The sequence below is a fragment of the Sciurus vulgaris genome, assembly GCF_902686455.1.
Source record: "Sciurus vulgaris genome assembly, chromosome: 5".
NCBI classification, from domain to species: Eukaryota; Metazoa; Chordata; class Mammalia; order Rodentia; family Sciuridae; genus Sciurus; species Sciurus vulgaris.
Genome location: NC_136465.1, coordinates 38,925,782 through 38,942,013, shown reverse-complemented (window position 1 = coordinate 38,942,013; position 16,232 = coordinate 38,925,782). Strand labels below are relative to the sequence as shown.

Sequence of the window (16,232 nt, the reverse complement as noted above, 5' to 3'; positions counted from 1 at the left end):
TCATTCTAAGAAGAATGTAGATATGAAAGGAACATTTTATTTAGTTCAATTTAGCCACAATAATCAGTTTACTAAACAAAAGTAGAGAAAGTTTCCTTGACTATTTTTCTTGTCATTGCCGAAGACCATCAACTTCTTTTCCAAGTTCCATGATATTTAATCATTGTAAAGTCTTTATCTACTTTCTGTGCTTCATAAAACATGGTGCCTTCATTGTTCTTTTAATGAATAGTATTTATTTAATGAATAGTGTTTATTTATTTACCTCACAAATAAATACACACTATTTAATGAATCATGTGCTATTAAATATGTTATCTATAATACTATTTATAAGATCATAAAATGTTCTGGTATATATAGAAATGTCACCTATGGATTGTAAAATTATGCATATTCACAAATGTTGTGTGGTTTGGCTGTTGTTAAACGAAGCAAATATGTCCCTAGAAGGGAAGGAAGAGTGTACTCTGTATGTGAAGGATATGTGGTAAACCATTCATGAACTGGGAAAACTGATATTTTTTTCCCTCATGTTTTCATTTTCCCTTTCTCTGCCCATAATTAGAAAGCCAAAAGTATTTTTTAATTTTTGCTTCGAAAAATAGAGACAGCCCCAAGCAGCCCGGCTCCCTCTGGTGGGAAGTGGTTCCAGGCTAGCTTCTCGGAGCAGACTGCCCAGTGAGAGCCTTTCTACACAGAGCCAGCCACAAGTCCCCAAGCCAGCGGAGACCTCCAACCCGCAAGCAGCCTCTGGGACCAGAGCAGGGCAGCCAGAGACCTCTTCAGGCAGCCCTGCCCCCTTCCGGCCCTCAGGCTTTTTCCATGGGGCGATCCAAGATGGCGGACTAGAGGGTGACTGCATCTCCAGTCGCTCCAGAACCCAGGATTCAAGAAGGGGAGGCATGAGAGACTCGGACTAAAATAGAACCACAGGGTGAGTCTCCCCTACCCAGTGAAGCTAGGCTTGGGAGGCAGGCCCAGATTCAGGTGGCTTATTAGAGTAGGGCAGGGCAGCTAGAGTCTCCCCCAGGCAGCCCTGAGCACTCCGGAGGTGGGCTCCTCCCACACGGCCAGATACTCCAGCTTCTGGGAGCAGGCCCCCCAGTGAGAGCCTTTCTGCACAGAACCAAGCTTCAAGTCCTGATCCAGAGCGCAGAGAGCTCCGTCCCACCCACACGCTGCTTCAGAGACCAGGACAGGGCAGCCAGGGACCTCCCCAAGCAGCCCGGCTCCCTCCGGCGGGAAGTGCCCTTCCAGGCTAGCTTCTCAGAGCAGACCGCCCAGTGAGAGCCTTTCTACACAGAGCCAGCCACAAGTCCCCAAGCCAGCGGAGACCTCCAACCTGCAAGCAGCCTCTGGGACCAGGGCAGGGCAGCCAGAGACCTCTCCAGGCAGCCCTGCCCCGCTCCAGCCGCAGGCTTTTTCCACGGGGCAATCCAAGATGGCAGACTAGGGGGTGACTGCATCTCCAGTCGCTCCAGAACCCAGGATTCAAGAAGGGGAGGCATTGAGAGACTCGGACTAAAATAGAACCACAGGGTGAGTCTCCCCCACCCGGTGAAGCTCGGCCAGGTGGCAGGCCCGGATTTGGGCGGCTTATTAGAGTAGGGCAGGGCAGCTAGAATCTTCTCGAGGCAGCCCTGGGCACTCCAGCGGTGGGCTCCTCCCACACGGCCAGCTTCACGAAGAGCCTTTCCACACAGAGCCAGCTCCAAGCCCTGGAACCAGTAGCGGCCTAGGGAGAGCTTTCTTCGGAAGTACTGCATTATCAAGTTACTCCAAGACTTCAGGCTACTGAAGGTGATACACTGGAAAACTACAGGGACACTATAAGCAAATAGAGGAAATCTGCAATATCATAGAGTCCCACTGACATCTGACCAATATGAGAAAACAAGGGAAGAAAATGTCCCAAACAAACCTAGATACTATATCAATAAAACTCAATGACAGCACAGCAGAAGATATGTCAGAAAGGGAGTTCAGAATGTACATAATTAAAACAATCAGGGAAGCAAACGAGGAGATGAAAGAGCAAATGTAGGCATTGAAGGAGGAGATAAAAGAGCAAATGCAGGCATTAAATGATCACACCAATAAACAGTTAAAAGAGCAAATACGGGAAGCAAGAGATCATTTCAATAAAGAGTTAGAGATATTGGAAAAAAACAAACAAACAGAAATCCTTGAAATGAAGGAAACAATAAACCAAGTTAAAAACGCCATAGAAAGCATAACCAATAGGATAGAACACTGGAAGACAGAACCTCAGATATTGAACACAAAATATTTAATCTTGAAAACAAAGTTGACCAAACAGAAAAGATGGTAAGAAATCATGAACAGAATCTACAAGAATTATGGGATATCATGAAGAGGCCAAATTTAAGAATTATTGGGATTGAGGAAGGCTTAGAGAAACAAACCAAAGGAATGAACAATCTATTCAATGAAATAATATCAGAAAATTTCCCAAATCTGAAGAATGAAATGGAAAACCAAGTACAAGAGGCTTATAGGACTTCAAATATACAAAATTACAACAGACCCACACCAAGGCACATTATTATGAAAATATCTAATATACAAAATAAAGACAGAATTTTAAAGGCCGCGAGAGAAAAGAATCAAATTACATTCAGGGGGAAACCAATAAGAATATCAGAGGATTTTTCAATCCAGACCCTAAAAGCTAGAAGGGCCTGGAACAGCATTTACCAAGCCCTGAAAGAAAATGGAAGCCAACCAAGAATCTTATACCTAGCAAAACTTACTTTCAGATTTGACGATGAAATAAGATCCTTCCATGATAAACAAAAGCTAAAGGAATTTACAAAAAGAAAGCCGGCATTACAGAACATTCTCAGCAAAATATTCCATGAGGAATACATGAAAAACAATGATGCAAATCAGCAATGGGAGGAACTAGCCTAAAGGAATAGCCAAATAAAGGAGAAACCAAATCATGTCAAAAAAACAAAAATGAGTCAAATGACTGGGAATACAAATCATATCACAATAATAACCCTGAAGGTTAATGGCCTGAACTCATCAAACAAAAGACATAGACTGGCAGATTGGATTAAAAAGAAAAATCCAACAATTTGCTGCCTGCAAGAGACTCATCTCATAGAAAGAGATACCCATAGACTAAAGGTGAAAGGATGAGGAAAAAACATACCATGTACATGGACACAGCAAAAAAGCTGGAGTATCCATCCTCATTTCAGATTATGTGGACTTCAAGCCAAAACTAGTCAGAAGGGATAAAGAAGGACATTACATACTACTTAAGGGAAGCATAAATCAACAAGATATAACAATCATAAATATCTATGCCCTGAACATTGGCTCATCCATGTACGTCAAACAAATCCTTCTCAATTCCAGAAATCAAATAGACCACAACACAAAAATACTAGGCAATTTTAACACACCTCTCTCACCGCTGAATAGATCGTCCAAACAAAAATTGAATAAAGAAACCATAGATCTCAATAACACAATCAACAATTTAGACTTAACCGACTTAAATAGAATCTACCATCCAACAAAGAATGAATACACTTTCTTCTCAGCAGCACATGGATCCTTCTCTTAAATAGACCATGTCTTATACCACAAAGCTACTGTTAGCAAATACAAGAAGATAGAGATACTACCTTGTATTCTATCAGATCATAATGGATTGAAATTAGAAATAAATGACAGAATAAAAAACAGAAACTTCTCCAATACTTGGAGATTAAATAATACACTATTATATGATGAATGAATAACAGAAGACATCAGGAGGGAAATAAAAAAATTCTTAAAAGTAAATGAGAACAAAGACACATCATATCAAAACCTCTGGGATACTGTGAAAGCAGTACTTAGAGGAAGATTTATTTCATGGGGCACATTCAACAAAAGAAGTAGAAATCAACAAATAACGACTTAACACTATAGCTCAAAGCCCTAGAAAAAGAAGAGCAGACCAACACCAAAAGTAGTAGAAGACAGGAAATAGTTAAAAATCAAAGCCGAAATCAACGAAATAGAAACAAAAGAAACAATCGGAAAAATTAACAAAATAAATAGTTGGTTCTTTGAAAAAATAAACAAAATTGATAAACCCTTAGCCACACTAACAAAGAGAAAGAGGGAGAAAACTCAAATTACTAAAATTTGGAATGAACAAGGAAATATCACAATAGACCCAAGAGAAATATGAAACTAAATTAGAAGCTATTTTGAAAATCTATACTCCAACAAAACAGAAAACCTCAAAGACATCAACAAGTTTCTAGAGACATATGAATTACCTAAACTGAATGAGGAGGATATACACAACTTAAATAAATCAATTTCAAGCAATGAAATAGAAGAGGTCATCAAAAGCCTACCAACAAAGAAAAGTCCGGGACCAGATGGGTTCTCAGCCGAGTTCTACAAAACCTTTAAAGAAGAGCTCATTCCAATACTTCTCAAAGTATTCCATAAAATAGGAGAGGAGGGAACCCTCCCAAACTCATTCTATGAAGCCAATATCACCCTGATACCTAAACCAGACAGAGACACATCGAGGAAAGAAAATTTCAGACCAATATCCTTAATGAACATCGACGCAAAAATTCCCAACAAAATTTTAGCAAATCGCATACAAAAATATATTAAAAAGATAGTGTACCACGATCAAGTGGGTTTCATCCCAGGGATGCAAGGTTGGTTCAACATCCAGAAATCAATAAATGTCATTCACCATGTCAACAGACTAAAAGATAAGAATCACATGATTATTTCAATAGATGCAGAAAAAGCATTCGATAAAATACAGCACCCCTTCATGCTCAAAACACTAGAAAAAATCGGGGTAGTGGGAACATTCCTTAACGTTGTAAAGGCCATCTACGCTAAGCCCATGGCCAATATCATTCTAAATGGTGGAAAACTGAAAGCATTCCCCCTGAAGACTGGAACAAGGCAGGGATGCCCTCTTTCACCACTTCTATTCAATATCGTTCTTGAGACTCTAGCCAGAGCAATTAGACAAACCAAAGAAATTAAAGGGATACGAATTGGAAAAGAAGAACTCAAACTATCCCTGTTCGCTGATGACATGATTATATATTTAGAGGAACCTGGAAATTCCACCAGAAAACTCTTAGAACTCATAAGTGATTTCAGTAAAGTAGCAGGTTACAAGATCAATGCTCATAAATCCAATGCATTTTTATACATAAGTGATGAATCTTCAGAAAGAGAAATTAGGAAAACTACCCCATTCACAATAGCCTCGAAAAAAATAAAATACTTGGGAATCAATCTCACAAAAGAGGTGAAAGACCTCTACAATGAGAACTACAGAACACTAAAGAAAGAAATTAAAGAAAACCTTAGAAGATGGAAAGATCTTCCATGTTCTTGGATAGGCCGAATTAATATTGTCAAAATGGCCATACTACCAAAAGTGCTATACAGATTCAATGCAATTCCAATTAAAATTCCAATGATGTACCTTACAGAAATAGAGCAAGCAATTACGAAATTCATCTGGAAGAATAAGAAACCCAGAATAGCTAAAGCAATCCTTAGTAGAAAGAGCAAAGCAGGGGGTATCGCAATACCAGATCTTCAACTCTATTACAAAGCAATAGTAACAAAAACGGCATGGTATTGGTACCAAAATAGACAGGTAAATCAATGGTACAGAATAGAGGACATGGACACAAACCCAAATAAATACAATTTTCTCATACTAGACAAAGGGGCCAAAAATATGCAATGGAGAAAAGATAGCCTCTTCAACAAATGGTGCTGAGAAAACTGGAAAACCATATGCAACAGAATGAAATTAAACTCCTATCTCTCACCCTGCACAAAACTCAACTCAAAATGGATCAATGACATCGGAATCAGACCAGAGACCCTGCATCTTATAGAAGAAAAAGTAGGTCCAAACCTTCAACTTGTTGGCTTAGGATCAGACTTCCTTAACAGGACTCCCATAGCACAAGAAATAAAAGCAAGAATCAATAAGTGGGATAGATTCAAACTAAAACGCTTTCTCTCAGCAAAGGAAACTATCAGTAATGTGAAGAGAGAGCCTACAGAGTGGGAGAATATATTTGCCACTCATACTTCAGATGGAGTGCTAATTTTCAGAATCTATAAAGATCTCAAAAAGCTCTACACCAAGAATACAAATAATCCAATCAACAAATGGGCTAAGGAAATGAACAGACACTTCACAGAAGAAGATGTACAAGCAATCAACAGATATATGAAAAAATGTTCAACATCTTTGGTAATAAGAGAAATGCAAATCAAAACTACCCTAAGATTTCATCTCACCCCAATTAGAATGACGATTATCAAGAATACAAGCAACAACAGGTGTTGGCGAGGATGTGGGGAAAAATGTACACTCATACATTGCTGGTGGGGCTGCAAATTAGTGCAGCCACTCTGAAAAGCAGTATGGAGAGTCCTCAGAAAGCTTGGAATGGTACTACCATTTGACCCAGCTATCCCACTCCTTGGCCTATACCCGAAGGACTTAAAATCAGCATACTACAGAGATACAGCCACATCAATGTTCATAGCTGCTCAATTCACCATAGCCAGATTGTGGAACCAACCTAGATGCCCTTCAGTTGATGAGTGGATAAAGTAACTGTGGCATATATATACAATGGCATATTACTCTGCCATGAAGAATGATAAAATTATGGCTTTTGCAGGCAAATGGATGAAATTGGAGGATATCATGCTAAGTGAGAGAAGCCAATCTCAAAAAACTAAAGGACGAATGATCTCGCTGATAAGCAGATGAGGACATATAATGGGGGGTAGGAGGGGTTAGCATTAGGGTTAGGCTTAGGGATAAGGAGGGTGGTAAGAATGGAGGCAGGAAGGACTGTATAGAGGGAAAAGAGGGGTGGGAGGGGAGAGGGGTGGGATGGGTGGGGGGGAAGGAAAAAAAATAACAACGAATCAAACAACATTGCTCTATGTAAATTTATGTTTTTTAATTAACAAACAGGGTAAATACTAAAAAAAAAATAAAAAATAATTGTACAGTGGTTATATAAGATAGTATTCTTGTTTTTGTTAGTGTGCACTGAATTATTTTGTAGTAAAAGGTCCAATGACACCTTCCTTTTACTCTTAAAAAAAAAGAAAGAAAAAGAAAAATAGAGACAGCAGCAGGCTTACTCCAGGGACTCTCAGGAATATCAAGAAGTAAGGGACAGAGGCCACTAACATGAAGGGCCTTTTGGATGTGCGCAGGAGTCCTGGGTCATAAAGAAGAAGGACAAGAAGAGATTATAGTCATTTCAGTATTCAGAAAGGACAAGCCATCAAAGAACAAGTGGGCTCCTTCACTATCACCAAATGTTGTAGACACAATGTTGTAACCATCAGAAAGAGGTTCAAATCTAGGTTAGCTGAATTTAATTCTGGGCACTTTGGCAGAATCTAAGTTTCAAATAGAAATTAAACTATGGGAAAATTCTCTCAGGTGGCATGAGACCACTGACCTCACTGTGACGTGATTCTTTCCCATGGAATTCAAACAGATTAATAAATTGCAACCATCTATTAGCTATAAGCCAGGGACCCTTCCTAAAGATGGACTATAGACTAACAAGTACAGAAGAGACCTCGCCATATGCATAAAGTTACTTGTCAAAGGTCCTCTGTCTGTAGGTTATGCTTTATGAGAAAAACTGCCATTGAGGTTGATAATGAACTGCAACAATTGTAATGAGATATGACACAGTCACTGCCACTGACTTACCAGGTCAACTCTGATAAAAGCAGTTTGCATCAGAAAGTCCCTCCTTTGTAACAGTGGATCCTTGGCCACAGGCAGGATTCCGACAGCCCTAGTTCTCAAAGTCATTGTGAACTGAGCATCAACTCCACATCATTTGAGCAACTTTGAAAAACCTCATCTTTCATCAAAGGAAACTATTTGTTTACCCTATAATATTAATGTTCTTTATTCCTATATTAAATGGAGAGTAAAATATAATAATCATGTGGAGTTTTTTTTCCTCTTGTACTGAAATGTCTTGATCAATTTGATCAAAAAGTATCTAGTAAAGAGGCTTTTCAAATCATCTGCAATGTTCAACCAATTTTTTTTAAAGTTTCCATTCATTCTGGATAAATACTTTAAAACATAATAAAAATAAATTAATAGTAAATAAGTTTACTATTAATAAATAAACTAATAAGATGGGAAAAGATACACACATATGAATATTAACATTTCATTATTGGAGTCGATAGAAATAAAGTTACTCTGTAAAAGTTTCTAAATGCTTATCCTTACTTTCTGTACTTTTCATGGAAAGGTAGAAGGTAACAATTAGTGATTGCTAACAGTTGGAGCCCACATGGAGCAACAGTGGTCTAGCAAGAGAGAGGAGACACCTCTTATTTGAAAGGATCTTAAAATACTTGGCAACAAAATAAATGTATTCTAGTGTCATGTACAACTAATTAGAACAAATAAAAAAAAATTTTAAATGCAGAACACTAAGTTTCTTGCATTGTATGTAATGTAATTTGTTATGTAATTTATGTTTGCTGTGTGCATTCACTACCAACAGATGGAGAGCTATCCATATTTCCAGTCCTCATCTTTCTCCTAAGATCCATCATGCATGTCCAGTCCATGTCTATCCTAAGATATTTTCTATGTCTATCTTAGATCTTTTCCTAAGACTTCAACTTAAGAGTATATCCAAGTGAATTCCTCATCTACTTGACAACCCACTTCTTGGCTTCTCACCTTATCGACAGTTTCCTTCCAGACATACAAAACTTTGTCTTGCTTTCTTCATCCTTCCCAATGTGTTGTTAAGGTATGATACTTGTCATTCCAATATCTTTCTTTTAATTACCTTCATCCCTAAGTCCCTCTGCATCTCACTCTCACCTCTCACACAATTTATTGAGACTCTCAGTATCTCCCTATGCATGAAATTAATCATTTTAATGCTCAGCCTTACACAGGCCACTTCCTGCCTAAATGTATTCCATAGCTATTCCAGCCTTCCCCCGGTATTCTTTTAATCCTGCGGGGACCCCTGGCTCTCTTTGCAGTGCTTGACAGAGTTCCACTCAAGGATGATTGCAGAGACTCATCCTAAAAGGATTGTAGCCAGATGTATGCCTCCCTAGCTTGGATGTTATTCTGTGGAGTTCTCCTAATAATATATTACTCACTTCAGTCTGAGGATCTTGCTAGAGGTGATGGGAATAATTCTACAAATTTCCAGAAAAACATCACGGAGACAAAACACATGTTGAAACCCTGTGATGTTAACCTCACTACAGGAGAATGTTTTTATTATGTTAAAAATCAAACACTGCATTTACTGGCACAGCCAGAACCTGTTGGGGCACAGAAATTTATATATAACAATGTTTCCCCAAGTTCTAAGTACAAAGCACCTCCCACAGTAGCTACTAGATATGGACTAGCTTATTTTATCAATGGCAAGCCCTGGTACCCCCCTAAAGGCAAGCCCTTAGAGAAGGTAGATATAGATTTCCCCCTGTCTCCTACAGGGTAGTTTAATCCAGATGATGGTTTTGTTTATGTGTGGTGGTAAGGTAAAAAAATAAGGCTTCACAACATTCCTTCCTTCCTACAAAGAATAGGTCACCCCTATAATAAACGTTGGTACATAATAACATTGGGACCGCTGCCCTCCTGTAACCCTTAACTCAACAATTTAGATATTAACCAGAAGGACCTAGTAGAGATGGTCACATGACATTATTTGTCTATCGCTTTACCGCAAAAGTAATAAGAATAGTCTTAGGTCATATAGAGTTTAGATATTAAGGAAATAAACATTGTATTAGCTCATTGACATAGTTAGATATGCTTAAAATAATTGTGATTTAGTAAGGATAATCTGTACGGTTACTGTTTTCTCATAATCTTTCTGTAAAAACAATTTCTGCCTATGCTTTGGAAACTTCTTTGATTTTATTAATCATAAGCCTGTCATCATAGCCTGAAGAAAAATGTATAGAAACCCAGGCTTCCCCAGAATAAAGTGGGATTGATTGCACCAGAACTAGAGTCTGTGTCTTTCATTCACCATCCATCGCCGACGCTGTCTCCACGAGCCCCGTTTACCAGTGTGGAACCCATCGACTCCTGCTAGGGCTGGACCCCGGCATAATCCTTTCCCAAAATCTAACTCCTAACAAATTACACTCTTCACATGCCATATAGTTTTGTACCTCCATGCTTTTGCTCAGTTTTAGTCTCCTAGAATGTCCTCCCAAACCCCAAATGTAGGTACCCCAATTCTACCCATTCTTTAGAAATCAAGTCTCTGACACCTTCCCTTTCCCTATAACTCAATCTGTGAGCATCTTCTCTCTTAGTTGTATGTTCTGAAACCTCTCCTGGTTCATTCATCAATTTTTCCCTACTCTTTGATGGTAAGATGCATTTCCAGTTTTTACTCTGGTTACTCAAAAAGTCAAGTTCTGTATGTCTCTTAGATGGATGACCATTAATGTTTGAAAAATAACACATTAATCTTCACTGTAGATCATAGCAATAAACTGTACAGAAGTGGGTAAAAATTAAAAATATATTTATAATAATGAATACTATAAAATAATAACAATAACATTTTATTGAGTGCTTGTATGCCAGTCACCACAGAGAATTCTATATATATAATATCTTTTAGTCTTTAAAATATCTATTTGAATATGTACTATTAATTTCTGTTTTATAACTGAGAAAATGATATTTATAGAGGTTATGTAAGGTGCCTAGAATACATAATGAGGATTCTAAGAAAAATAATAAAGTGGAATTTAAATCAACTTCAGTATGACTTCAAGCTATGCTCTAAAAATTATATTAATATAATAGAATTGTTACCATTATACAACTCTTTAAGGATTCACATTCCACATCATAATTATTGTTTTTATAACCTTGGGACATATCAAATATAGTAAATGTATTTTTTCTTGGTGTTACACAGCACTCAGTGGTAATGCTAATGGAATTAACCTTTATCTTTTATGAGAATTGCAGACAAAATAATAAAGTAAGATTATCATGCAATATAATTTGTTTCTGTTCTCCAAAATTATTGAACTAAAAGATGTCATTTATTACAGTCACATGATACTATAAATGAATCATTTTTATATCTCATTCTTTTCTTTACCTGGAATATTTTATTTAATAAAACATGTGTTCAAAGTTCATTTTGGTCCCCAAAATGAGGCAATTGTTCCTTGAACAATTGTTCCTTAGTCATCATTGTAAAGTTTTTTTGAAAAATAATACTTCTCCATGTGTTAACCAATTAATGTTATTTCAATTAATAATAATATATTATTAAAATATAGTATTAATAAACATAATAATAAATACTTTGCAGCAAATATTATCACTCCCATTTTATCAAGGAAGAACAATTATAGCTTGGAAAGAATGAATGACTTGTCCAGAATTACTAGAGAGCAAAGGTTTGAGATTAGAATCCAATTTGACTCATTTCTAGGTTTGTAGGCTCCACTCAGATGTTAGGCTGCCTCAGTGATGGATGGACCGAGGTACAAGTCACTCCGGTGATTTTATTGTCAGCTGAGTTGACAAACCCTTCATACAGTCACTCCAATATTTCCATGCTAACATGATTTCAACAATGGAACTCAGAAAATGATGCATGCTAATGGCAATGACTTAAGAAAGAATACTTTGTGACTACATGAAATTTATAACCTACCAACATTCATGTGTCAATTATTGATCTGCCCACCTGCTTTCCTACTGCCCACCTACTTATTACCTCCATCCACCTACTTTCCTATTAACCTCTAGGATTCTTTATTTGCAAAACAAATGAATAGGACCTTTAAAATGTGGTAATTGTGTGGTTTGAACTAGAAGTACAAAACTGAGGCAGTGAACAGGGATGAGGAATACTGAAAAACAGGGTAAATGCAGAACAGAGTACACAGGAAATGTATCCCAAGGTGAAGGTGAGGGTAGAAAGAGTTGGATCACTTATCTAGGGGTGCAAGACTGTGAGGTAAAGAAAGAGGACTCCATATTGTCTCCCCTAGTTCAGATGTAGCAGCCAGTATGTCTGTGAAGGAATAGGGTAAGCATCTATTCCACAGGCCATTCATTTATTAAATCCCTGGGTCAAAGGACAAAACCCAAGTGCTAATCTACTTCATGGTGTGTTCGGGGAGGAGACTCTGAATTGCAAGAGAGTTTGTATATATTTCTACTTAGATTACTTTTGCTACTTTTAGTTATAACAAAGGTAAGTACAGGGTCAGGTCAAAAGTAAAATGCATATATATATATGCATTATATATATGCATATACATATGCATTATATATATTTACATATATATATAAATTGTGAATGAGGATTTTCCATTACTGAGGGCAATAGTTTTAAAATTAGACCTATAATCCTGATGGATATGTTTCCATTTCTTTTCATGTATTCACAGCCTCCCAGTCATGCTATATTTTTTCCTTCCTACTTGTACATTAACCATCTTTCTCTTTCCATGTCTCCAGGTTGTTGAAAATTAAATACTTAATTTAACATTAATCAGGCAGGCTACGAGCAGCACTTATATGCTAGTTGACAGATGAACTAGCAGGAAGACAATTTATATTTGTTGTCTTATCATGTTTACTAATTCATTGCTATAAAAAGCCACCGCACAAATCCAGGAGGGAAAAAAAAATACTTTCAAGTACAAAAGGTCTGTAATAAATAAAGAACAATTGCCTCAATACTTTTTTCCTTCCTTTTGTTCCTTTCTACACTTTAGTGATTAAGAAAAAAATGGAGTGTGGGCTTGGGATACAGCTCAGTGTTAGAGCCCTTGCCTACCATACATGAGATATATATATATATATATCATCATCACTAATATATATATAAGTTATGCCTTCATCTACTATTACAGACAGTAGTACGTGAAAAATGCCTTATCAGGAAATTCTTGCAAACACGTGCATATTTCTCAAGGCAATCATTTAAAATTCAATTTATTAACCTTTAGTGAAATTGGGTGGGTTCGGTAATACAGAATTGTCCCTCTGTAAACAATGCCAAATACAGTGCTATTCAAAAAATATCTATTATAAAGTACTGGGCAATACAAATGTGGGCTAATATGCTCAAGAATGACACCATCTCCACTGCTTTTGCTAATCAGGCTGCATAGTCTGGGCCTATTTGTTAAAAGCACTGAGACCAGAGTATAAGGTCAGTGTGTAGATCTGTTTACTCATGAATCTTTAATTGCATAAATGTTAAGGACCAGCTGCTGATAACAATGGTCTAATTCTTTAGGCATAAGTACTCTAGCCAGTTTTCCAAATGCAATTAATTTTCCTTAGGGAAAATAGATGTTGATAAACACGTTTCATAATACATCGTTTTAAATGAAAGGAAATAACTTCATAATATTTAGCTGCCTGTTTTAGCTTTGTAATGAATGTCATGTTGTTCTGTGAAATTGTAATTATTTAAATTGTGAATGACATGAGTCAGTCTTAAAACTAAAGTCCTCCAGTCAGAACATGTTTTTGGGGTGTTTTGTTTTGTTTTTTGGCGGGAGTCGGGTGTGCTATTAAACCTGCCTTTCTTCCCGCAGGATCTCAATGCAGAAACCTTCAGCTGTGAATGGGTTCCTCTGTTTCTTAGTCTATTTCACTATTCCTTCGTAGCATTCAGAAAGATGAAAAAGTCTGTACCCATTTAAGATTAGCTAGCTATATGTTCTGCTCATTAAAAATTTAAATTCACCTTCATTCTAAACTACGCATGTTGTAAGAATAATATATTCATTACCGCTCTTTGTAGGGAAAGGTGTATGTGTGTGTGCATGTGTGTGTTTTTCATAGTGAAATTTTTCCCATAGAGTTAGTCAACTTTTTGCAGTAACTCAAGACACAGTGGCAAGAACTCAAGACCTTTAAGGGATATGTAAACCAAGTACCCTGAGCATAACAAGTCCCTGCTTAAGTCAGATGATGTGATACATATGTAAATTAACTAGATGTCACGTGAAGGAAACCCATCCCACCCGGGATTAGGATTGGGGCTGATCCTTAGAAAGTAGAGACGAAGAGTGTTTCATCGTTTCTTAAAATCAAATTGTTGCTGCCAAGGTTTCTATTAAGCTATTTGCATATCTGCTATATTCTGTGGCAAAGAAAGAGACTTTAAGTCTCCTTTAAAGTCCTTGGGTAGATCAGACAAATAATTCGAGTATGCACGCTTCTCGATACGGGCAGAAGAGAAACAGACTTCTGTTCTTTCCTTCAGTCTTCCTCTGCTGGAAAACAGCAGAGGATTCACGTCAAGAAAGTTGCTGAAAAGCAAGGAGGACGCCCAGGGGAGTTCGCGGAAGTTATTGCAAAAAGCGCACTTTCTGAAGTGAGCCTAGGATGATGGGTCTGGCAGGTGGGGGCCGGGTATGTGGGTGGGTGGGTGGTCCAAACCAAAGAAAGTCACACCTGGAGTTTGCAGCTACTCACCCTTCTCCGATGATGTCCTCCGAGTCGCTGTCTGAGGCCCACTCCTCACCGATGTCCGGCAAGGTGAGGACCAGTGTTTTGGGGCCAGGCCCGGAGGCGATCCAAGCGCTGGGCTCTCGCTCTCCGCGGCCAGGCTGGCGAGGGTTTTGTGGACTCGCGACTATACTTCCGCTGCTGCTGGCCGGGCCCGCGACGGAGGGCAGAGCAGCCCAGACCCCTCCAGAGCCAGGTGGTGGCTGCGCCAGAGCCACCAGGTGGGCGGGGGAGCTGGTAGCACTGTAGCCGCCGCCGGAGTGGGGCAGGAGCAGAGGCTGGACTTTGGGTGTTCTTGGGCTACCGGGTAATGAGAAGGGGGACCCCACGGCTTCTGCCGCACGACTGGTGGCGGAGACCCTGGGGTAGGAGGCGGTGAGCAGAGGGTGTAGCGTGGTGGGCGCGCCACGCGAGGCGGAGGAAGAGTCTGGAGCTAGCGAGGGTAAGAGGGTTAGGGTCGGGGTGGTGCTAAGCCAGGTGCCCGCGCCAGAGCCCGCTGATCCCGAGGCAGCAGCGCCTCCCGAGTGGCCGGAGGAGGAGACCAGCGAGGGGACCTCAGGGGATGCCGTCGAAGTCTTGAAGATTTTGGCAAAGAGAGACCCAAGATCCAACACAGCAACCTTCATGCCTTGACCTTGGAAATGTCCTCGCTGCTTCCAGAATCTCAAGAACACCAGAAGCGGTGCTGCGGGGCTCCATCCACCGCCGCCCGCAGAGATCTGGACGAGGTGGCCCCGGGGCGAGTGAGGATCCCGGACACAGTGGAGTCCTGGTGGCGTCTGGTTCTCCCTCCACCTCCAGGAAACCTTTGGACACTCAACTCCGCAGGTTTGGGGTTGGGATAGACCTTGGAGCACAGCCTGATCCACCCACGGAGGACTGAGCTGCAGGGGCGGCAGCGGGAGGTCAGCCACCCTCTGCGCAGAGCAATGCCTTCTCTGCCTCTGTGCCAGGAGAGGGTCAGGGGTCCGGGAACCCGAGGAAGGGTCGCGCTGCTGCTGCCAACAGCACCGCGGTTTAGCGTGCAGAAGCGGCTTTGGCTTGCTTGGAGACACCCCGACCGCCCCCAGAGACCGCAGACGGTTGCTAAGCTAAACAAAAACCTGGCTTAGCTCACTGCTAATTGGGCCCCGGGACTGTAGCTGGGCAGTGTCTACAATGGAAACACTGGCTCCCCTCCTTGGTTCATGCCTTAAAGGAACAGTCTCAAATTTCTCCATCACTCTTAACTTCACCAGATTCACCAGGATCAGGGTGAGAAATAGGAAGTGGAATGCAGCCCCAGGAAACACAATCCTGGTTCCTAAAGGTTCTGGAATTCATTCAGTCTGACAAGCAAACGTGGTTTGGTCAGAGTCAGGTCTCTGATGTGGAGGTGGGTAAAATGATGTATTCAGGAGAGTAAGCTTGAAAGGCAGTGCCCACTGCTGACATCCCCTTAACGGTCATGTTCATAGTATGTCACTAAAGATGACTTATGGGAACAACAGGGAGGTGCTTTACCCAAGAATTTGGAAATAAAATTGCAAATAAAAGAGTTGAATTAGCAAAATCCATGTCTGTGTTCAAACACCTATTATAGTAGACCAAGAGAGTATAGCTTAAATATTTGAGAACTTTAACTAATCAGACT

At 39.7% G+C, this 16,232-nt stretch overlaps 1 protein-coding gene across 1 annotated transcript in view; it reads right to left on the bottom strand.

Annotated features, from left to right (window-relative positions):
• Nucleotides 1–15,647, bottom strand: part of FAM149A (family with sequence similarity 149 member A) — a 56,233-nt gene extending 40,586 nt beyond the window's left edge. Inside the window, exon 1 of the mRNA XM_079142340.1 lies at nucleotides 14,567–15,647. Coding sequence (XP_078998466.1) covers nucleotides 14,567–15,225 — 659 coding nt within the window. The 5' untranslated portion in view covers nucleotides 15,226–15,647. The remainder of the gene's footprint in view (nucleotides 1–14,566) is intronic.
• Between the last annotated feature and the right edge of the window lie 585 nt (nucleotides 15,648–16,232).